A 25,088-nucleotide genomic window follows, 5' to 3' on the forward strand; every position below is an offset into this window, starting at 1 on the left:
ACAAGGCCCGCGGGCCAAATCCGTCCGGCCAGGCCTTGCAATGTGGCCCGCACCGCACTGTCATCACTGCACTCCGCTGCGTTTCCATCACAATGACAGTTTATGACTGTTCAGTAAACCATTTGGCCCTCGATTTAGGCTGGATTTTAGATTTTGGCCCCTTCTCTGATTGAGTTTGACACCCCTAGTCTAGATGCTTCATACACTTTGTAGAACAAATGAAGGAATTCTCAAAGCAGCGACCCAGAGGGCAAGCGAGTGCCAAGCCCTGGCTCTCGGACTCAGAGCTCTTTCATCAGAGCCGGGCTGCCGGGCTGGGGGGAAAGACACAGCACGCAGACCAGCCCACACAAGCTGGGAACTCTCACTGGGTGGGGAAGGGAGGGAGCCTGCGCACGGTGCCCCTCTCAGAAGGCAACAGTGAACACTGATCTGAAAACGGGTGAGACTGAGCTGTCTCCCAAACACTGGGCTGTCAGGGCAGGGAGGCTAGAAATGAAACCTGAGCCATCTGCTAGCCCAGGCCTTCTTTCCAGTACGGTCCCAGCATCCCAGTTACCCAACCTGTGGCCTGGGATGAATGGGGAGTACAAGTCCCAATCGGGGAGGAAAGCAATGACTTAATGAACAAGTTTCTTGGCATGTGTGGTGTGTTTTTTAACAAGAACATGCCTAACTGTTCAATGCCTAAGTCATCTTTGGAAACCCTTAAATATTTCTGGTTAATAAGTTAGATGGAACATTAGCAAAGGGGTTTCCAATAAAACCATCTGTCTCAGTCTATTTTCAGCGTGAAAGATAGTCCATATTCTCTGCTCTTTGACTAGAGGTGTATTTTTTAAATATATATTTTTTACTGATTTTTTTACAGAGAGGAAAGGAGAGGGACAGAGAGCTAGAAACATAGATGAGAGAGAAACATCGACCAGCTGCCTCCTGCACACCCCCTACCAGGGATGTGCCCACAACCAAGGTACATGCCCTTGACCAGAATCAAACCTGGAACCTTTCAGTCCGCAGAACGACGCTCTATCCACTGAGCCAAACTGGTTTCAGCTAGAGGTGTATTTTATATATATATATATTTTTTAAATATATTTTATTGATTTTGTACAGAGAGGAAGGGAGAGAGATAGAGAGTTAGAAACATCGATGAGAGTCATTGATCAGCTGCCTCTTGCACACTCCCTACTGGGGATATGCCCGCAACCAAGGTACATGCCCTTGACCGGAATCAAACCTGGGACCCTTCAGTCCCCAAGCCAATGCTCTATCCATTGAGCCAAACTGGTTTTGGCTATTTTATTGATTTTTTTTTTTTACAGAGAGGAAAGGAGAGGGATAGAAAGTTAGAAACATCGATGAGAGAGAAACATCGACCAGCTGCCTCCTGCACACTCCCCACCGGGGATGTGTCCGCAACCAAGGTGCATGCCCTTGATCGGAATCGAACCTGGGACCTTTCAGTCCGCTCTATCCATTGAGCCAAACCGGTTTCTGCTAGTGGTGTATTTTTTAATAATAACTCAAAATCAATAGTCAAGTAAAAACTAAGTCCTCATAAAAGATACATTTCCAATGGTACAATAGTCTTCAGTAGAGTCAACATGAGGCAAATCTCACCTCAAGGAGCTCAGTTCCGAGACAACAAAGAAAAGCCTTGTGCTCATGCTGCCACCAGCTGCCACAAGCAGCTGCCACCAGCTGCCAACTGCCACCACCAGCTGTCACTAGCAGCTGCCACTGCTACCAGCCACAAGCAGCTGCCAACTGCCACCACCAGCTGCCAACTGCCACCACCAGCTGCCGCCTGCTGCCACCACCAGCTGCCACCACCAGCTGCCACTGCTACCAGTCACCACCAGCTTCCACCAGCTGCTAAGTGCCACCACCAACTGCTACCAGCTGTCACCACCAGCTGCCACCTGCCACCAGCAGCTGCCACGAGCCAGAGCGCCAGCCCAGTGGACTCGCCCGGCGTCTGTGGCTGTGGGAGGGAGCACTGTGCATGCTCCCACAGATTGCACCTCCGTTTGCACAGTTGGCACGACCTGGTGTTCTGGCACCTGAGGTTCTGGTCTGGCATGACTGGTGTTTGAGATGATTAGCCATCCTGTGACTCCTGTCTCCAGACACAGACTCCTTTCCTAGCTCCCGGAGGAGCTGGTCTCTTCTCTGGCTTCGAGCGGGGATGCGACTGAACAATACATCTCCTCGCTGAAGGGATAACAGCACTCCGGAGTCATCTGTTCGCCCTCCCGGCCCTCCCCTGCCTGGAGATGAGCCTCGCTTGACTCGTTATTGAACAGCACAGCACAGCTTCTCCTCTGAGCAGCCAGAGACCACTCCGATGATATGAAAACCAATCAACTCAGCTTCCAGTCATCCCACAAGTACCCCAGAGCGTTGTGTGGGGATGCAGCATCAAAAATAACAGCACTGACCTTTAGGAACAGCGGGAGAAGGCGCAGCAGGCTCTCCTGACGGTCAGCTGGGCTCCTGTGAGCCAACTGCTGATATTCCAGAAACTTCCTCTCTACGGTCTCCCAGAGAGCCGTGGGGCCCGGGGTCTGCACTCCGGCGGGGGAGTCAGATTGAGAAGCAGCAGGCCGGCCAGCCTGGGGACCTGGATCCTCAGCTCCACCTTCAGCCTTCGGAACGCCGTCTGCCTCCATGCCTCAGCAACCGGCTCTGCACTCAGAACAAAAACAAGATGAGAAGTCCCGTCACAGCACTTCCTGCTGCCGCAGGCGCTGGGACAGGTCCTGCGCCATTCAGCCCAGTTCCTACTGAAGCTGGTTCCTCTCAGAATCTGAAACCGGCTAAAATAGGAAGACATTTCAAAGAGATTCCGATGTGACCCACAGAGATTGACAGCCTATTATGGGCCGGGCTTTCTGCACAGATTCGCATGAGTTGGACACTCTGATTTTCTCTGAGTGGTCAGGAAACAACGGGGCCAGAGGCATACGAGCAGCTGGATGTGTAGCTGAGATGCAAACTCTAACCCCAAAGCTTGTTCTCTTACGACCTGGTGCTTCTCCTCTTCCAAAAGACTGAGTGTAAACTATCTCACCAGAATTTGTAGAAGCAAGTGGTTCTATGTCTTCAATTATAACTTCCTTCCACCCCATGTGTCTAAATTAGGAGATAGCTTCTTCATTCTCAGCATTATTTGGTTCGCACTCATATTTTTAGAGACTTTGTCCTCGAAACGACTTCTTAAACCCCTACCCTAACTGGAAAGTGCTCCTCTCAGTGTGAACAGGAGCAAGCTGTGCAAGCTGGGGACCTCGGGGCAGGAGGCACAGGGCGACAGCTGCCACCGTCAAACCAGCCCGACTGACCCGCAGAGAGTGACACGGAGAAGGTCCATTTTGTCTGTGTCCTTGGCTTTTCAGTTGCCACGAATGGCTCAGCACAGGAAGGTTTGTTTGCTGTGTGTTTGTTGAGTGTAGGAAGCTCCCAGATTGTCCAGCTCCCTGCAAGTAGCCCTCCCCCCAACCACAGCATCACCAGGCAGAGTCCCAGGAGCCCGGCCAGCAAACAGCAGCCACTGCTCACAGGTGGGAGCCCGGGGGGACAGCACAGTGGGATCACCAGCGTTTTGCTCTGGGCTACAGCCATGGAGATGGCCTCCTGCTTTATTTTTATTTCACAGACGGGCATGGCAGTCAACTCAGAATCACGTGACCAGACAGACTAACCATCGACTCTTTAGAACTTTCTTGTTCTTTATGTACAAAACTCCATGCGTCCCTGGCCCTTCTATCACACTATCTACTAGTCAAACCTCACTTTCAGAAATCATTTCCTTTTTACAAACCCATGTAAGTACAATATTGAACACTGAGGAGGAACAAAAGATTGGGAAGAATATCAAGGTTGGCCACACCCAGAAAAATGGCTCCTGATAGTTCTGCTTCTGTGGATATATAGCTTACTAAAAACACATGTGAGGCAAACATTTTTTATTTACACCTGTGCTTTTGGTGGTGGGTTGTCTGGGGGATTTATTTGTTTCCTATTCTGGGTTGACCCTTAGAAACAGATCAGGGGTGGGGGGTGCCTCACACTCCTCAGCCCCAGCACAGCCTCTTCTCTGACCCCTGACCTGGGCCAGTCAGTCTCCTCTCTGACTTTGTTTATTCATTTATTCCTTGACCCTCCATTTGCCCACCCACTCCCCTTTTCCCCACCCTGCCCTGGATGCACTCATCTCAGCTCCCTGAATGGCCTGCGTCTCCTCTGCCGGGCACTGCTGCACTCAGCACTGTCTTCAGGCCTAACCACATGGCGCTGTGTTTGTCAGCCTCATTTCCTCTGGCTGCTGCCCATGTTACAACGTGGGCATCACATGCCTATTTGACTTGCTGCTCTGCAGTGACGATGGCTAGATTACCCTCAATTCCCGTCCCGCACTGCTCCTGTCCCTCAGCCCCAAGCAGGCCCTCCGGGGCCGATGTGGCTGGCTCTGGCTATGACCACGGGAGCAGGATGCTTAATCAGGGTCTATACCTGCTCAGTCCAATTACGTGCCAGCAGCTAAGATGCCTCCAGAAAGCCTGCAGCAGACCACAAGCCCCACAGGGCAGGTGAAGGACCCCTGCCATCTGGGCAGCTTTCTAACCTTGGCTAGCCCGACTGTAGTAAGTGGGCCCATGCTGTCATTTTAATTTGCATTTCTCTAACCTGCTGATGAGGCTGAGCATCTTTACATGCCCGTTAGCCTTTTGGATTTGCTCTTCTACAAACTGACTATCTATAACCTCTGCTCAATTTCCCTTGCGACGCCTCCCTGCCTCAGTGTCCTGTCTGTACACAGGACAATAAGAGGCCCCTGGAGGGGCCAGGCCCATGGAGTCTATGCCCAGCCCTGTCATTTTTAGGGTTGAGGGAAGGGCACCACCTTGGTGCTGGCATTTACTTGTGTGGCTTCACTGAACCTTCCTGTCCTCCAACGGCTTTGCCTGCAGGGTCTGAGGCCTGGGCGGAGGGCTCTCCTCCCTGGGAACCACTGCCAGTCAGCGCTGAGGAAGAGCCCACCGCAGCCGGCCCACAGCGTGGCTTTTGCTCTGCCCTAGAGGCACCCAGACGCTGAGCTCCAACCAGGCCCTGCCAGTGCCCCGGGCCGAGGGAGGCTCTGAGAGGAGAGTTGGAGGAGGTGGAGAGAAGGCAGTTGTGGCAGGACTGAGAACTGGAGGCTGAGCCATCCCAGGACTTCAAGAAAGACAAAGCCTTCCTCTCTGCCAGCAGCTGTTTCCCAGCGAGGGTCAGGCTGAGGGCCGAACCCCTGCCCCGCAGCCTGCACTGCGGCCGGGCCCTGCCACTCACGCAGCCACTAGGCAGAGCTGGGCCTGGATGGCAGGCACACCTGGCCGCTGTGAGGCCTTGACCAAGTGACTTCCCTCTGAACGAGATTCTCCTCCTCAAATCAGCCCTGGGCAATTCAGTTCCCGCCCCCCCCTCACCCCCACCCCTGCAGGACAACAGGACAGAGGCGTGACCCTGAGTCAGGGCAGAGGGGCTAGGGGCCCCGAGCTGGCTGAGAGCTGTGGGTGGATGTGGTGAGGGGCACTGGGTCTGTGCATTGTGATCAGGGCACCAGTAGGGGGTTTCCTATGACCTCAGCTACGCCAGGCTGGGAGTGGCCATGTGGGCAGAGCCCTCTGGTGTCACAGCCTGTCCTTGGCCCAGCCCACGCCAATCCCCCCGCACAGATCTGCAGCATCCACGGCGCTCTGCTTGGGACGGTTTAGAGCGCCCAGGGCACCCTGCTCGCAGCAGCCCGCTGCAGGGTGGCATGGAGCCTGAGGCAAGAGCAAGCTGCTGACTCTCATCCCTGGCTTTCTGTGGAGCTCGGAGTGGAACCCCAGCCCCCGGGCAGGGCCTCGGTACCAGGGGACACAGGTCAGAATGCAGCTTCCCGTTTCCCTTTCGCTCCCTGCAGTTCCTCTCTGCACAGCAACAGAGCCCATGTGCTCCTGCGTCAGCGGGGACCCGGCCTGGGCCAGGCACTCAGAGGAAATAACAGCCCTCCAGTTCCCACACGGCATGAGGGACGGCCCGGCCTTCCTCCCCTCTGCCCACCATTGGTAGGACAGCCGTTAATAGGGGAGCTTGCACGCTCAGAGCAAACTGGAAAGGAGTTAGGGAAAGACAAAAGCTGGAGACACACGGAGGCTTTGCTCACAGCCACCCCAGAGTCTACTCCCTGAGGCCCAGCAGCTCTCACGGGGAGGCCTGGTAAGCCCGCCCTGAGGCAGCGCACCCCCAGCAAGTCCTCACAACAGACACGCTCCGTCCCCGTGGGGGGATGCACAGCCACGCCATCACCCTGCTGGTGGATGCACAGCCACGCCATCACCCTGCTGGTGGATGCACAGCCACGCCATCACCCTGCTGGTGGATGCACAGCCACGCCATCACCCTGCTGGTGGATGCACAGCCACGCCATCACCCTGCTGGTGGATGCACAGCCACGCCATCACCCTGCTGGTGGAGGCGCAGGCGCTCGGAAGACTGAGGGCCATTTCTGAGAAAGCTGAACATGTAAATTAAAGAGTTCTACTCCTATGTACCTGCTTTACAGGCATGGAAATGTATGCTTCTGTAAAAGCTAAACAGAAAGCTTACAGTAGACCCATTCATAGCTGCCCGAGCCTGGAAACAACCCAAACATCCCTGAGGGGAGAGAGGGATGCGTCTCCGAATAGGAAGCACTGCTGACCCCACAGCAGCCTGGTGGATCAGAACAGTCCTGGAGCTGGTCTCAATGGCCACATACTGTCTGAGTCGGTTTATAGCATGCCCTGGAGAAGGCAAAATTATAGAGACAAAAACATAGGTGAGTGGTTGCAGGGACAAAAGCATAGATGAGGATGATGACGACATGAGGGTGGAAGGGAACTTCCTATATAATAAAAGGCTAATATGCAAATAGAACGAAAGGCAAAACAACCAAACAACTGGTCGCTATGATATGCACTGACCACCAAGGGGCACACACAGAACATGACAGCCATTGGCAGTAGGTGGCAGAGTGGAGAACATGGTGGGCATCGGCCGCGGCGGGATGGTGGAGTAGATGAGTGGGGGGGTGCCAGACCAAGTGGTTGCTGTCATCGGGGAGAAACCTCTGGTGGTTACTGAAAAGTCTTTGCTCCCGTGCATCACATCCCGCTGCCAGCACAAAAGCCGCTGCTCACACCCACTGCTGGAGCCCAGCACCGGCCCTGATCACTTGGTGCCATCAGTGGGTGTGAGTGGTGGCTGCCACCCCCTGAGGGTTTCTCCACCTCCCCCTGCACCTGAGGGGCAATCAGGGCAGCAACCACCACTTGCACCCACTGCTCACACTGGCCCCAATGGCTTTGCGCTGTCAGTGGGTGCAAGTGGGGCCGGCACTATCAGTACATGGGAGTGGTGGCAGTGGGAGCAGGGCTGCTGGCAGACAGGGGACCACAGGCCATGGAGGGAGGGGCTGGGAAAGGGTGCAGAGGATGAGCCAAGACCCGCCTCTGTGCCCACTGTAGCCTTGTGGCCCACAGTTCCTTTCAAGGGGCACAAATTCATGCACTGAGCCCCTAGTTTCTATATAAAAACCCTGCCGGGACTGGTTTGGCTCAGTGGATAGAGCATCAGCCTGCGGACTGAAGGGTCCCGGGTTCGATTCCAGTCAAGGGCATGTACCGTGGTTGCGGGCACATCCCCAGTGGGGGGTGTGCAAGAGGCAGCTGATCGATGATTCTCTCTCATCGTCGTTTCTAACTCTCTATCCCTCTCTCTTCCTCTCTGTGAAAAATCAATAAAAAAATATATTAAAAAAAAAAAAACCCAGGTGCTGCAGCGGAGAGAGAACCACAGGGGCAGAGGTGTCGGTCCCTTCACCTGTTTCTCCTCAGCACAAGAGGCGACACTGTAGATGCACACAGTGAGGACTCCCTCGATGAGTGCTCCTCACAGTGGCTCTGCATCCTGAGCTTGACTTTACCTCAGCAGCACTCACCCCAGGAGCAAACAGCAGGTGTCTCCGGGCACTAGGAGCAAGGTTCAGAGAGGTCCCTTCGCTTCCCAAGAGGCCACATGCATGTGCTGTGTCTGACTCCCTCGTTCACATGCTCCTCCTAACCACACGCCCTCCTTCCTAGAAATGTCACAGGTTGGGGAGAGAATCAAAGCTCCTGTGAACATAAGCCAGGGGAGGGCTCACTCAGTAGTCCTCCCAGCCTCAGCCTTTGTGTTGGTCAAAGTAGAGACTGATTCTCAACTTTTTGGTTCACTTTTCCATCCAATTAAAAAAAACAATATTTGTAAATAACCATTTTGTCAAATTGACTGAACTAATAGACAGTTATAAAAAGTAAAAGGATAACCAAAATAATTAATAACAGAGGATCATCAGATTATTTACAATAACAAAAAGGTGGGAACAATTCAAGTGCCATCAACAGATGACGGATAAACAAAATGTGGTGTGTCATACATGGAATATTATTCACCAGGAAAAGGAAGAAAATTCTGACACATGCTACAACATGAATGAACCTGGAGGACATTTCACTAAGCAGGTCACAGAACAAAACTGTATCATTGCACCACATGTTACCTGGAGTAGTCAAATTCCTCCAGACAGGAAGTTGAATGGTGATTGAGGAAGGGAATATGAGGTTACTGTTCAATGGGGCCAGAGTTCCAGTTTTGCAAGCTAAAACGAGTTCTGGAGGTGGATGTTGGTGATGGTTACACAGCAATTGGATATGCCATTGGACTGCACACTTAATCATGGCAAAATTGGGGGGGAGAAAATGGCAGACCTTTCCTTCTTTCTTTTTTTTTTTTTTTTAATATATTTTATTGATTTTTTACAGAGAGGAAGGGAGAGAGATAGAGAGCTAGAAACGTCGATGAGAGAGAAACATTGGCCAGCTGCCTCTTGCACACCCCCTACCAGGGATGTGCCCGCAACCAATGTACATGCCCTTGACCGGAATCGAACCCGGGACCTTTTAGTCTGCAGACTGACGCTCTACCACTGAACCAAACCGGCTTTGGCAGCAGACCTTTCTTGTACCTCCTCCGTGGCCAGAGTGGAAATAAAACTGAACTGGGGAACATACACCCAGAATTACCAGCTAAGATCCAGCTGAGGAGACTTCTATCAGGAAGGACAGAAACCACCTGGAGACCAGTAGGCAGGGTGAGGGCAAGAAGGGCTGCCCCAGCTCCCAGGGGTGGCAGGCCTGCTGCCCAAGAGGGAGGAGGGAGCTCCCGGCTATGGGAGGCTCTGTTCCCTCAGCGATAGAGGCCTGGAACCCAGGCTGGCTCCACAGCCTAGAGGACCAGAGCCCAGATCCACAGACCTCGGAGCATCCAGCCGTGAAAGGCCACAGGGCTGCTGGCCGCTGTAGGGCCTGGAGCCCATAGACCGGAGCTGTTTGGAGAGAAAATGATTTTGTTTGTTTGTTTCACTCCAAGCTCAGGAATTTTCGTTTGCAGCTACTCACCAGAAGCTCTGGTGCAGGGAGGGTGATGCGGACTCAAGGTGCCTAAAAGAGGCTGGAGGGGACGAGGAGCATTAGAGAGAGACATGGAAAATCAGCAGTTGGGATTTCTGCATCTGGTCCTATACCCCAAACCCAAACAGCCATTTTTCCTGAGAGGAGTTAGCCACTCCCAGCAGTCACAGCTCAGGAAAAAGGGAAAACCCTATCCTAGGGGATCCAGCCTGTCCCCTGCCCTCTCAGGAACCCTGCCTGCCACACTGTGTTTGCAAAGGAGATAGCCTCAGAGGCCATGCCTATGGGCTGAGATCAGTGACTGGATTGGGGACATTAGACTAAGTGAAATGAGCCATCCGCCCCCCTATTCTGGGAACCTGACTGTGCTTTCCCCGATGGGAGAGCTGATAGAAACTCCAGGTCTCCAGCACTGTCCTCTGGATTGCGTTCGGGGATCTCTGCCCAGCCAAGGGAAGAGTAATATCATGGGTCACTGCCAGAGGGGACATGTCCCACCTCTGGGACAAGGAGACATGCCCCCCACTTTCCCTGAGGTCTGAAGAGCACCTCCCCCTCACAGGAGACCTAGCTGTCTAGACTTCTGGTTCCACCTAAAGCCTTTCAGAAACAGAGTTTTGAAATATTAGGATTGACAACTAGCTGACAAGCAAAGGCAGGTGGAGGTAGAGCCCAGGTAAGTTGGGTAAGCTTACTGACCCAGCCCTGGGCCCCAGGCTTTAGATGGCAGCTTGCCTCTCCCACGTGCAGCCAGACACACCCTGCCTCGCCTGAAGCTTCAAACAGGTTACTGAAAGCCTCCAATGCTTCACACCCCCAGCCCCCAGCCTCTCTTTAGGCACCTTGAGTCTGCATCACCCTCCCTGCACTGAAGGACAGTTTCTGACAGTGGTTCGTGCCTAGGTACCTCCTGGAAGTCCAGCATTGGCAGATAGTCAGCCAGTTATTAGATGAGCAGGAGGCACTAAACTCAGCTGAGACAAATGCCATATCACTTGTTTTTCTATCCTTTTTTTTCTCTTCACTTTTTTTTCTTTTTTATACATCTTTATCTATCTGCTTCATTGATTTATTACTATTTTAGTCTCTATTATTTCATTCATGTACCGACTTTCCTTCCCCTTTCCTACTTTCTCATCTCTTTCTCGTCTCTTTTTTTTCCACCTGCTTTCTCATCTCTTTTCCTTTTCTTATTTTGGGTCTATCTACTTTCTCTTCTATTTTCCCTTTCAGTGGTTTTCTTTCTATCTTATTTTAAACAATTTTCCTTCCTTATTCTTTATTCTAATTTTATTTATTTTACCTATGCTCCTTCATATTCCTTCCCTTCATTTTTTTGGGGGGTAGGGGGTGTCTTTTGTTTTGTTTTCTTCTCATGATTTTTCTTTCTGTATTTTCTCTCATTCTTTCTCTATTTCCTCATTCTCTGTTGGTGGCTTTTGTTGTAGTTGTAGGGGTCTTTTGTATGTTCTGTTTTGTTCTGTTTTGTTTCATTTGTTTCATTTCTTTATGGTGCTGAATTTTGTTCTGTCTGTCAGTATATCCACAATCACCTGCATAAAGATGTCATTGGTGGTAAGTCTCATAGTCAGCTAGCCTGAGAGAATATTCCATCCACAAACAGGAAAACAACAGTCAAGACACAATTACAACAAAAGCACCCACGTAACTAAAACAAGGTGCTTTCCTAGAGTACCCGGCTCAGGAGAAGTTCATAGCATTATAGGTCTACCTAAAAAATAAATAAATAAATAAATAAATAAGACAAGCTTCTGATAAACCATCTAACCTAAAACTTAAAGAATTATAAAGAACAACAAGAAAAGCCAAAGTAAGTAGAAGGAAGGAAATAAAAAAGATCTGAGCAGAAATAAATGACATAGAGAAGAAAAAAAAAGAAAAAAAAATGCAGAAAATCAATGAAACCAAGGGCTGGTTCTTTGAAAAGATAAATAAGATTAATAAAGCTTTAGCCAGAATCATCAAGAAACAAAGAGAGAGGACCCAAATAAACAAAATTAGAAATGACTCCAAAGAAATGCAAAGGATCATAAAAAAATAATGAACAACTATTCCAAAAAGTTGAATAATCTGGATGAAATAGATGTATTCCTAGAAAAATACAGTCTTGCAAATACAGTCTTCAAGAAGAATCAGAAAACCTGAATAGGCCAATAACAACTGATGAAACTGAAGCAGTAAACAAAAAACTCATAGGAAACAAAAGCCCTATTCCAGATGGCTTCACAGGGGAGTTTTACCAAACTTTCAAAGAAGAATTTACACCTATCTTCAAACTACTCCAAAAAATCCAAGAGAAAGGAACACTTCCAAGCTCTTTGTACAAGGCACACATTAGCCTAGTTCCAAAATCAGATAAAGGCTCTACTAAGAGAGCATTTCAGGCCAATATCCCTGATAAATATACATGTTAAAATTCTCAACAAAAGTTTAGCAAATAAGATTCAGACATGCCTTAAAAATACTATAACCAAGTAGGATTATTCTGGGGATGCAAGCCTGATACAATATTTCCAAATAATTAAATGTGATGCATCACATAGAGAAATTGGAAAACAAAAAATCATATAATGGTATCAATTGATACAGAAAAAAACATTAGACAAATCCAATACTGTTTTTTTGATAAAAACTTTCAGCAAAGTGGTAACAGAGATATCAAACCTCAATATAATAAAGGCCATATATAACAGACCTACAGCCAACATCATATTCTGTGGGCAAAACTAAAACTATTACTCATAAAAACAGGAACAAGGAACAAAACAAGGATGTCTGCTTTTACCACTCTGTTCAACATAGTACTGGAAGTCCTAGCCACAGCGATCAGACAAGAAAGAAAAATAAAAGTCATCCAAATTGGAAAGAAATAAATAAAATTGTCCTTACTCACAGATGACATTATATTATACAATACATAGAAAGCCCTAAAAACACCATAAAAAACTACTAGATTTAATAAATGAATTTGTTAATGTAGCAGGATACAAAATTAATATCCAGGCATCTATGTCATTTTTATACTCTAATAATGAACTCTCAGAAAAAGAAACTAAAAGAACAATCTCATTTACCATTGCAACAAAAAAAAATTAAGATACCTAGAAATAAACTTAACCAAAAAGATAAAAGACCTGTACTCAGAAAACTACAGGGCACTGAAAAAAGAGATAGAAGGAGATATAAACGAGTGGAACAATATACAATGTTCATGGATTGGTAGAATCAACATTATTAAAATGCCCCTACTATCCAAGGCAATCTACAGATCCAATGCAATCTCTATTAAAATAGCAATGCTGTACTTCACAGATCTAGAACAAATACTCCAAAAATTTATTTAGAACCAAAAAGACCCCAAAGAGACATATCAATCTTGAGAAAGAAGAACAAAGTTGGAAATGTTACAATACCAGATATGAAGTTATAATATATAGCCAATATAATCAAAACTGCCTGGCACTGGCACAAGAACAGGCATATAGATCAATGGAATAGAACAGAGAGCCCAGAAATTAACCCAAGCCATTGTGCTTAATATTTGACAAAGGAGGCAAGAACATTCAGTGGAGTAAAGATAGTCTCTTCAATAAATGGTGTGGGGAAAATGGACAAGGACATGCAAAAAAATGAAACTAGACCACCAACTTACACCATACACAAGAGTAAACTCAAAATGAATAAAAGATTTAACTGTAAGTCAGGAAACCATAAAAATCTTGGAAGAAACCATAGGCAGCAAAATTTCGTGCATCTCTCGCAACAATATATTTCTTGATGCATCTCCTAGGAAAGAGAAACTAAGGTGAACATATAAAAGGATTCTGCACAGCAAAAGAAACCATCAATAAAATGAAAAGTGAGCTCACTACATGGGAGAACATATTTGCCAATCTGGGTAATTTTCTTAAATATATAAGGAACTCATACAACTTAACAAAAGACACACTATCCATTTAAAAAAATGGGCAAAGGACCTAAATAGACACTTCTCCAAGATGGTCAAAGGACATGTGAAAAAATGCTCAAAGTCACCAACCTTCAGAGAGATGCAAATTAAAACAACAATGAGCTATCACCTCACTCCTGTCAGAATGGCTACCATCAACAAATCAACAAATGACAAATGCTGGTGAGGATGTGGAGAAAAGGGAACACAGATGAGAACACAGACTGGTGCAGCCATTATGGAGAACAGTATGGAGTTTCCTCAAAAAATTAAATATGAAACTGACATTTGACCCAGTGATCCCACTTCTAGGAAGATATCCTAAGAAACCTGAAACACCCACCATAAAAAATATATACACCCTTATGTTCATAGCAGCACAATTTACAATAGGTAAGATCTGGACACAGCCCAAGTGCCCATCAGTAGATGAATGGATAAAGAAAGCTGTGGTACATTTTATCATGGAATACTATGCAGCTGTGAAAAAGCAGGGTCTCTTACCCTTTAAGACAGCATAGAGGGACCTGGGAAGTATTATGCTTAGTGAAACAAGCCAGTCAGAGAGAGACAAGAATCACATGATCTCACTCATTTGTAGAATCTAATGAACAAAATAAACTGATGAACAAAATAGGTTCAGAGACACAGAAACATGGAACAGACTGACAAATCTCAGAGGAAAGGCAGGGGTGAAGAGGGGGTGGAGAGAGATTAACCAGGGAATTTAAATGCATTTTTACATAGCCCATGGACACAGTGGTGTGGTAAAGGCCTAGGAGGGGTGGGTGCAGGGTGGAGGGAGACAATGGGGAAAGAGAGGGGGGCATTTCTAATACTTTCAAAAGTGAAGATAATTTTTTAAAAAATAAAATAAAAATGCAAATTTTATGTTATGTATATTTTATCTCAACAAAGATAGATAGATAGATAGATAGATAGATAGATAGATACCATGTTTCCCTGAAAATAAGACATCCTCCGAAAATAAGACCTACTTACAGGTTTCCTTCTGAGTGAAATATAAGCATCCCCCAAAAATAAGCCCCCCCCCCCAGGCTCTGTCTCAGAAACTTTGTAAAACCTAAACGGCAAGAAGTTGTGACTTGGGTGAAGAATTCATGGGAGAAAATCACTGACAATTGCATTGCAAATGCACTGCGAGCAGGCTACCTTGACAAGAAGTACTCATTTAAAGACAGTGCTATTGCTAAACATGAGAGATTTGGTCCACTGATTCTGAAAGAAATGGAGTCACAAGAAATTCTCCAGGAAATTCAGGAATTGGATTGTTATGATGATGTTCCAGAAGATGATGACATGATTGTCATTGAATAAATGAGTAAATTCTTGATACTGTAGGATTCACAGTTTGTCTGGTTTGTGTTGACAACTACCGTACTGTATACAGGTAATAAATTTCCTTTATTTTCATTTAACAATAAATGTGTACCGTATTCTTCTTCATGGAAAAATAAGACATATCCTGAAAATAAGACCTAGTGCATCATTGGAAGCAAAAATTAGTATAAGACACTGTCTTATTTTCGGGGAAACTGGGTAGATAGATGATAGATAGATAGATAGATGTATGTTAAAAGATGGTATGATTTGATGATTAAACTAAATATACTAGCATGCATTAAGCTCATACTCTGTACTGGGCCCTGTGCACAGTGCTTTGCGTAGACACTAATTTAATTCTCTCTGAGCCCAGTGGTTCAGTGACACCAGTGACTCTTATGACCTCCCTGAGAGTGAGGAAGGAGTCATCATGGAGTTTCAGCGTTATCCCCAGCGTAACACATCTCCAGATGGGACAGGAATATCCCTCTGGCCCAAGACACCTGTAAACATACGCCGCACACACAGCTGTGTTGGAAAGAGGAGTAACAATTGATTACAGAAGCTCTGTGTCCACATCTGGGTTAGCTCTGGGCAGTGAGGACATAGTATGGGAGGGGAGACATCAGTGAGATGCGACAAGACCAGAGAAAACAGGAGGTTTAAATGCTTGGATAACATGGGCCCCAAGAATGCATAGAAAGCAGCCAAGAGCATGGAATCCCTGTAGCACAGGCCCCAGGAGCACTGTCCATACTGTGTGCAAAGGGCAGGAGCACCAGTGAGCTTGGAGGCTAGCAGGGAGGGCATGCTAGTCGAGCTTTCCAGGTGAGGAAGGAGTTGGCAGAGGTCAGGCTTGGAGACCTGCCTGTGCAGGTCCCGCTGGGGTGGCAGCCAGCCTTCAGGCATCGCTGGAGGCCAATAGGCAGACCTCAGCCTCCAGCCGCCTCTGGGGCAGGAGTGCCTGAACGCCATGGTCTGGAAACTTTGATATGTGTCAGTCTTGCCTGAAGAGATTATAAAACCCAGATTTCTGGAATCCGCACCAGAACTTCTGATTCAGTGAGTCTGGGATAAGAATGTTTATTTCTAACAAGATCCCAGGTGATACCAAAGAAGCTGGTCCAAGCACCACACCTGGAGGACCACACCCAAGGTGACGCTTCAGAGAGGGCCATGGGGATCAGAAGTGTCTTGTCATCTAGGTTGTATCTTGCTGCAGGCCCTGAGCACAAGTGCTGTTCTCAAGATCAAGGCTCCAGAGCAGGCGTCTTCAAACTACGGCCCGCGGGCCACATGCGGCCCGCAGAGGAGTCTGATCTGTCCCGCCAGGTTTTTTGGGCAGTGAGCGCAGCCGAGGTGTTACAGTAGGAATTAGTAGTTCATATAGTCCGGCCCTCCAGCTCTCTGAGGGACCGTGATCTGGCCCCCACTTTAAAAAGTTTGAGGACCCCTGCTCCAGAGCAAGAACCAGAGCACATGCAGGGGCAGCACAGCAGGCGGGCGGGAAAACCGCAGCCAGAGACATGCGCAGGGGCACAGGGTGGTCAGTACCGAAGGGCCCGGAGGGCTCCGATGACGCTCGGGGATGAGAACTGGGGTTTGGCCAAAAATCGCCTTCGTGTTGACGCAAACCCAGTCCATTAGGAACTGACCCCACCCCTGCATCAGAGAACTGCCGAGCCCAGAGCCCTACACCCTCCTGACACGACTCGAGAGAAAGAGACAGCTCAGGTGTTTCCCAGAAGAGCAGGAATTCCCCTGAAGACTCAGATGGGACTCCAACTGTGAGGAACCAGGTCCTCACACTTCCTTTTTCTGACTCCAGCCCTGCCCTCCTGGCCAGCACACACCTCTGTGGTTTTGGCAACATTAACGGAATGCAGGAACTCACAGTGTCCTGTGGAAGGGCCCCAGTTTTGTGTCTCGGTATGTATACAACTTCCACATTCCCGAACATTCTCGGGGAGCACTTCCCCAGGCACACCCTGAAGCTTAGCTGCAACTGTGCTGTCCTCTCCACACGGAGACACGGCCTGTGGCCGCACAGGTACCACCTCAGCCCCAGAGCTGGGAGCCTCTCCAATGCGGGAGCTACTCCACCGCTGTCTCCAGTGAGACATGCTACTTCACAAGAATGGCATAACCACTATGTGCCGTGTGTCATCGTCTAGCTGCTATCCTGTGCACCTGGATTAATACAAAATAATATTGTATGTCAACTGTAATAAAAATTTTAATTAAAAAATTTAATCAAGAACACCATCAGTGTTCTCTAATCTTAGAAAATGTATATGGTAGGCATCATTAGTCCCATTATACAGATGAGAAAAGTAAGACTCAAAGAAACTGAGACTCAGAGAAAATGAGTAACTTATTTGAAATCTAACTGCTGAGAAGCCTCAGGATTAAAGTCAAACCCAGACTTTTCTGTCTCCGAAGCATCTCACCCCTTTACCATCCCTGCTCAGCTTGACACGCCTCCCCCGGGAAGAGCTGAGAGCCGAGTGCCACCAGGCCGCTTGGTCAGTCTCGGCACAAGGTCGGCACCAGCTGGCCGGTCCCTCCCGGGCTGACCCTGCAGCCCGCCAGGCCAGCGCTGTCACCCGCCCCGGGCTCCTCGCCCTCCAGCCCAGAACCACTGGGAAGCTGCGGCACCTTTATCCTTCTCTGGAGCTGGTTCCGGCGTGAGCCATGAAAGATTTCTGGGATTGGTTATTGACACAACCCTCCTGTTTAGCTTATTAAATTCTAAGTATGATTTGGTCAAGAAATATATACAAAAGTCACTAAATTTTCAACTGTTTCTGGAAGAATGCAATTTTGGTGTGTAAGGAGTTAGGCATCTCTTATGTCTCATGGAATTAGTTATTAAGTTGGAGAGCAGTTCTCAATTCTCACAGATCAAAAAACACGGACAGACGTGAGCCCAGACCGCCTCCACCCCGCAGAGGGCGAGCAGCTGCGGGCTCCCTGCTGTCCAGAACCAGGTCCGGAAAGCTCTGCTTGGGGTAGTGAGGAAAGACGCTTTCCCATCCACCTTTGCAGGCGACACCTGTCCTTGCAAGTGCAAAGCAAGGAGCGTGTGGGCAGCGGGGCCAGCTCGGCAGGCCCTGGCCGTCCCCTGGCCCCTCCCTGACTCAGACCCACCATCACATGGGGCTCCTCGGGTCTGTCCCCCAGTGAGCGCTATTTTCACATCAGACTCGTGTTCAGAGCCTTCAGCCTGCTCCTGAGGCCTGGGTGTTTGTTTACCCAGAGTGAGGCTCCTGCAGGCTCCAAGTCTCACTGTGTCAGGAACATCTTCAGCCCAGACCCAATTCCTCTGCATGCCCGGGATGGCAACATGCACCCCGGACACTCCCCAAGAGCCACGGAACCTCAGATCCCACCGCAGGGAGCGAGCCGGGGGCCTGGGCCCCTGCCCTCCCTGGGGCTGCTCCTCCCTTTCCCCCACCCCTGCTTCTCCACTCTCTCCCAGCCTTGCCCTGCAGGCCGCTCTGCCCAGGCTGCGCTGCCCCACCCACCCACATGGACTTGGGAGCATCTTGTCACTCTCTTTCCTGCTCCAGTGTCTTCTATCCAAGCCCCCCACCCCCACCGTTCTCTAGGAGCATCCCAGCCAGGGCCGCCCCCCTCCCCCCTGCCCAATTTCCCACGCACCCCCAGCGGGGTCTCCCTCTGACCCTTGGCCTTTACTCAGTGACCCTGCTTGAGACACCTCCACAAGTCCAAATCCTGCTGCCAGCAAAACACAGCTCCCTGCCTCCGGGCACAGGCTTCCCAGATACTCTAACCAAGACAGTCAGCTCCTCTCTCCAGTGATCCCTGCACCGCAGGCCATCTGTGATTAGAGAGCAGCCACCACCAGCCCTTTGCGGTTCGCAGAGCTGCATCCACGCGTGATCTCCTGGTAATTCCCTCGGATACACGGGGCTCCCACCCTCCCCATCATCCCTGTACAGGTGGGGTGCCTGGGAGGGAGTCACTCATGGGGCGAGGCGGAGTGAAAGCGCACGTTGTGTCTTTCCCAAATGTAACAACTTCTGCCCGGGCTGGCAGTGCTCACTCACCCCCACACTCTGCCGCCTCAGGCATGTGCTTTCCACCTGTGTTCCTCAGTTCTGCTTTTTGATCCATCATGAAATGCCACGCCGGTTAATAAATGGGTGGGGGGTGGATCATTACATTAAACACATCTAAAAACGGGACTATTCTGACACTTTAAATTGTGTGAGGAAAGCAGTGTTTCTTGGAACGAAGGGGCTGTGAGGGGTCCCTTCCAGCAAATGGAGCAGCAGGGAGACGAGGGGGGACTGCCTCTCCCCTCTGGTCCCCAGACAAAGTGCAGCCCCAACGCCGTTTCCCTGGCTTGTGCCATTTACAGAATGAAAGGTCTCCTGGAGGCCCTGTGGGGCGGAAAAGCAGACAAGCTAGGGCTCCAGGTTGCAAGGTCGCACCTCTGGTTGGGTTGCATTTTTCTTTTAAATACATGATTCTCAGCTCCTGCTCTCTCCGCATTCCGGTGCCTGACTCCCAACACGGGTGGGACATGCACCTGGAGCTGCAGACCTGGTCACTCCTCCTGCCCAGTGTCTGCACCCCACCCTCTCCCCCCCTGGTCACTGTCCCCTTACACCTGTCTCCCAGCCGCTCAGGAGAGCCAGGGGAAGCCCAGGCTAACTACTTACACTCTGAGGACTACACAATGCAGCTGCTTCACGTGTACATGTTTTTACCCCTTTGATACTGGAGCGCCACGTGGGCAATTTTATTATCGTATAGAAAACACAAAAATCAAAAAGTATCCCTTCTTTGCACACCACTTTTCACATCCAAGCATATTTTACGTATAATTGACATATAAAGCTAACCGTACCCATCATCACATCATAAACATATTCTATGTGGGTGACATAGAATATGTTTATGATGTGATGATGGGTACGGTTAGCTTTTCACATCAGAGCCCATCTCAGCCCATAGAGTTTTCCTTAAACTCTCGACTGGCATGTCCATGAGCATCCTCCTGGTCTGACATAACTGACTAAGCCCTGGGAACGATGCCGGGGTGACTCCCCCGCTCTGGGGGCGGTGCTGGGGGAGGGACACCCGCTCATCACTGAGTTCCCTGTGAATCATCTTCGAAGATGAGTTCTCAAAAGAAAGGTGAATCACTGGCCAAAAGGCAGTCTTGCACATGAGCCAAACATCGGCTCTTGCTGCCCAGAGTATTTCCTCAGCACTAGAGGGAGTGTTGCCAGCTGCCAAGTGCAGGCTCTTCAGCAGGTGGGACTTGGCTGAGTCACTGCGGGTGACAGACTTACCTCTCCGAGCCCCCCTCGTCCCACCTGGAAAGTGGGAGCAATACACTGATCCCATTAAAGGAGCTTGCAAATAGCAGCCCTCCCAGTGCCTGGTTTGTGACAGGGACTAGCTCCACTCCTCTTGCCCTCCATACTTGCTTCCTCCTTGAAGTTATTTGAGGCATAGGGCCTTTCACTTCTCTACCTTCCTGTTCTTGAACTGCGTTCCCCACAAAAGCCTCTGGCCAAGAAGCAAGGCCTCTTCCTCTGAAGGGTGTTGCCCCACACAACGCCAGACACAGATTCAGCCACATGAGTAAGTGTAAAAGTGTGGGTAGCCATACGTAAAAAGCAAAAAATAGCCCTGGCTTCTGGGGCTCAGTTGGTTGGAGAGTCGTCTAGTAACAAAAGGGCAGCTGGTCCGGTCAGCACACACTTCCGGTTGAAGGCTTGGTCCCTGGTGGGGCACGTAGAGGAGGCAACCTATGGATGTCTCTCTCTCTCTTCCCCTTCCTCTCTCTAAAATCAATAAAACATCTAAAAATAATTTTTAAAAGTCAAAATTAATATATTAAATTAATTACATGTATTTTAAAAATATATTTTAAAATCTTTTATTGAAACCAATATACCCAAAATGCTGTCTTTTCCATATGCAATTGATATGGGAAGTATTAATGAGATAGTTCACATTTCTTTCTATTGTCCGTTTGTATAATAATATCTTTGAAGCCTGATGTGCATTTCACATCAGAGCCCATCTCAGTGCAGACTGCTCACATGTGAGGTTGGGCCACAGGCTGCTCGGCTGGGCAGCCCAGGGCGAGACTTAGAGACTTAGGCTTCTAGCAGCTTCTTCAGGTGGGACTGTCAGCCAAGGACTGGGAACACTGCCTAGAGACACCATCTCAGATGCAAAGTCAGGAGCATTTTGAGGTTTGCAGCACTTGGAGGGAGATAAATGTGAGGCCCCAGTTGTAAGAAAAATGGGGAGCAGCTCTGTGGTGTTCTCAGGGGACTGAGGAGCCATCTCCCTCCCTTCCCTCCTGCACAAGCTCTCTCCCACTCTCCCAGGTGACCAGGCTGCCTTGCCTTCCTTCCATGAAGGTCCCTGGGGCATAAGGCTGTTATTAATAGGATAGTTAATATTGGGTAGTATGGCAAAGGGGTAAGCAAATTGACAGAACAGAGACACAGACCTAAATATCCATGATACCTTGATTTACAACAGAACTGTTTAAAGCAGTGAGTGAAGAATGGCTTTTTTAATAAGTGGAGCTAAGACTCTTGGTTATCACATAGGAAAACAAAATAAAATAGAAGGCTCCCCCCACATCGCACCACACAGAAAACATATTTCCAGGTGCAACTAAAGACTTAACTGTGTACATCAAAATTATTTTTTAAATTATTAAATAATGTGAGAGGATAATTTTGTAGGTTTATAGTGAAGAATTTCTTAGACAACACAAGTAATTATATGTCATAAAAAACACATGGGTAAATCAAGCTTGTTTAGAATTAGGATATTTGGGCATTAATAAAAATCACAAAGAACATAAGGCTACAAGGCACAAACAAGAAAAAAGTATTTACAACATACATAAATGATAGAGGATTAATATCCAAATATGGATTGAATTACAGTAAATCAATAGGATAAAAGATAGGTGACCCCCATAGAGAAATGGGCAAAAAATATGATCCAAAAGAAAGGCACACAGAATGACCAATAACATAAACAGATGCCCACCCTTAGTGATTGAGGAAGTACAAATTTAAACGTAATTTGATCGTTTTTCATTTTCACTGGCTTGGCAAAAAGTGCTGGTGAGGATGTGGAGCAATGAGAACTTTTCACATTGCTGGTGGGAGGAGAAATGGCCCAGGGCGCTGCTGTATTCAGCGAGGCTGGAGGCGCTGGTGCCCGATGGCCAGCAGCTGCACTCAGGGCACACAGGCTAGGGAGGTCTCGCACACACGCCCCAAATACGTGTGCCAGGACAAGCCTAGCAGCCCTACAAGTGCTGGAGCGCCTGCAGCTCAGCGCAGGAAAAAACCGAAGCCTAGACATAGCCCAGGTGCCCACCCGTGGTGAGACTTACTCCTGCATAACAGAATACTATCGCACGAGCATGAATGAATGAGAGGCTCATGCAACAATAGGAAGGAATTTCAGAAACGTGGTTCTGAGTAAATTAAGCAGGTCTTAAACAAATATTTAATTCCACCCTAGCCAGCGTGGCTCATTTGGTAGGAGTGTCGTCTCATGTACCAAAAGGTCTCAGGTTTGATTTCCCATCAGGGCACATACCTAGGTTGTGGTTGCAATCCCTAACCCTAATCAGGGCACATGCAGGAGGCAAATCTCTCTCTCTCTCTCTCTCTCTCTCTCTCTCTCTCTCTCTCTCTCTCTCTCTGTCTCTGTCCCTTCCCCTCACTCTACAAATCAATGAAAATGTCCTCAGGTGAGTATTGAAAAAAAAAAAAAAAGAAAATATTTCATTGCTATTACAAAGTTCAAAACCTTATAAAACTAGATAAATATTTAGCCACTTAAATGTACAATGTAAATCTATAAAGAAAATCAAGGGAACAATAAGCCTCAAATGTAGGACCAGAGTTTTCTGTGAGGAGAGAGGGAGAAGGACAAGCACACAGGGACGTCGAAAACGCTAATGATTCTAAGAACACACTAACTGGCAGCACTCAGAGCCCAGGTCCTGCTACTCCTTAGACCTATGCACTTTCTCTAATTTTATTTTCTATTTAGTCAACATTTAAACGCATCCCAAGTTAGGCAGCACAGCCCAAGTCCTCGCTCTGGACAGGAAGGCCCACCCCTGGCCAGTCACCTACTTGCCTCTCTGCCACCCGGGCCTCCACCAGGCCTCCACGCCGCACCTGGGCCTTCTCCATTCCCTGCCAAGATGGCTGCTCAGACACCCGCAGGGCTCAGCGCCCCCTCCCTCAGGTCTCTGCCAGAGGGCGCATCCTTCCCAGCCTCTGACCCACACGCTCACCCCTTGCTCTCCGCCCCACTTCAACCTGTGCACCCAGCACCACTGGCCCGGACACAGAGCCTGTTGCCTTTAACAGTGTCTGGCAGAGATTGGTTTTTAATAAATATTTGTTGAAAAATTAAATGCACAACTATTCAGAAAATCATACTAAAATTCAAGTGCTTAGTCACTGGGTTAGCTCATCGCTTCAGAGAGCTTGGACAGGATTGGCTTGGTGCTCACTGAGGTGGGCTCAGGGGGAGCGGAGGAGAGCGAGTTCTCAGTGAACAGGAGGTCTGCTTGTTCAGAAAATGCTGGCATTTCTAGGGTTTAATGTGGTGACTCAGATGAGGAAAGAGAGGCCCAAAGAGGCACCTACTTACCAGACCCCCAGGAATGACCACAGGGCCAGGACAGAGCCAGCTTTCTTGGGGACCAGTCTGAAGTGGCCCCCACTTCAACACTTTTCACGGAGGGGCAAGGAGGCTCAGCCAGCTGGCCTCTCTATCCTGGGCAGTTGGCACAGACAGGCCCGGGCCCAGCTCCCAGGTGTGGCTGGTCTTCCTTGGCAGCACCAGCAGAAAGGGCCTGCCCTGGTGGAGGGGAAGGGAGGGTAGTGGGCCTGGAGCTGGGCCTGTCTCAGCAAACTGTCGGGCAGTGGCAGACACCCCAGCAGAGCCAGGCACCAGAGAGGCCGGACCACATGCGCCACCCACCCTGCATAAACTTCCTGCTCATCAGCTTACCTCCTCTCCCTCGTCCACAAACCCAGGTCCGCGCGGTGGTCACGTGCTCTCATGCTCAGCCTTCAGGAGGCGGCAGGAGGCCCTACCCTGACAGACAGGACCTCCATGTCCACCGCTGTGTTGGCCTGTTATTGTCCAGAGCAAGGTAACCTACCCAGAGGTATGTCGGTCAGGGCCTGCAGACATCAGACGGCATGAGGGAAGACGACCCCCAGGCTTGAAGGAAGACTCGGCTCAGCATCGTCAGCTTACAACAGCCTTTCACTATGAATCACTCAAGCTCCGTCCTTGCTCATTTCCTGGAGAAAGAGGAAGTGGAGAGTCCCCAGATGCCTGATTCTGCCCACTCCCCCGCCATCAGCGAAGCTGCCTGAGTTCTGGCGGGTGGCTTGGCTCTGCAGAAGGGCCCTTGGGCAGTAGCTCAGTGGACAGGCAGTGCCGGGTGAGGCCAAGGACAAAGAGGAAAAGCTTGTGAAGGTGGACCAAGACTTCAGCTCAGGGCTGTCAAGCTGGCCTTCCCTTTTCCTCAGCCTCCCCTCCTCTGGGGCTCCAGGAAACGAGAATGGGTGAATTTAACTAGAGGTGTGTTTACAGTGCATCCCAGGACATCGCATGGCCCCTTTGCCAGACCAGAAAAAGCTGTTCGCTGCCATCCCTTTATCCATCCTCAGACCTAACTGTGCAACTACCAAGGGAGTCTCTGAAGTCAGGTGGCCAACCACATGTAACACTGAAGTAATGATAAAAGGGAGTTTCGGTCACAGGATGGAGTTCCCTGAAGCTCAGTATCAATATTCCTGTTCCTTTGGGTTAAACATTTTCTATCTCTCCATAACATCATCCATGCAGGACCAGCCGGAGTGTCCATTCAATCACATACCTCCCTGGGTCACACGCACAAGAGCAGTTGTTGGCACGATTGCCTGGCCTTTAAAGCTAGCTCCTCACCTGCTTCTAGCTCACAGTCATCTGACCATTTATGGGTAACTCTTAGTGAAAGGCAACTGCACCTACTATGGGAGGCAAAACATCTCTGACATTGGTTCCAAGATAAAAACAACTTGTGTAATGAAACTCCAACTCTCACCAATGAAAACTTGCCAGTAAGTGGAAGCCGAAATGGGAGTCCTGTCCAGCCTAAGATTTGAACCACACACTCATGCTGACTCCATGGGCATTCCCCAACAGGAGTCAGGGGTTCC

The 25,088-nt window shown here is 49.1% G+C and overlaps 1 protein-coding gene across 1 annotated transcript in view; it reads right to left on the reverse strand.

Annotated features, from left to right (window-relative positions):
• WDFY4 (WDFY family member 4) overlaps positions 1 to 23,686 on the reverse strand; it is a 235,169-nt gene extending 211,483 nt beyond the window's left edge. Inside the window, exons 1-2 of the mRNA XM_045570637.1 lie at positions 23,524 to 23,686; positions 2,445 to 2,691 (exon numbers count right to left, since the gene is read on the reverse strand). Coding sequence (XP_045426593.1) covers positions 2,445 to 2,675 — 231 coding nt within the window. The 5' untranslated portion in view covers positions 2,676 to 2,691; positions 23,524 to 23,686. The remainder of the gene's footprint in view (positions 1 to 2,444; positions 2,692 to 23,523) is intronic.
• Positions 23,687 to 25,088: the final 1,402 nt, after the last annotated feature.

Source organism: Pipistrellus kuhlii, unplaced genomic scaffold (assembly GCF_014108245.1).
Source record: "Pipistrellus kuhlii isolate mPipKuh1 unplaced genomic scaffold, mPipKuh1.p scaffold_m20_p_35, whole genome shotgun sequence".
Taxonomy (NCBI): Eukaryota; Metazoa; Chordata; class Mammalia; order Chiroptera; family Vespertilionidae; genus Pipistrellus; species Pipistrellus kuhlii.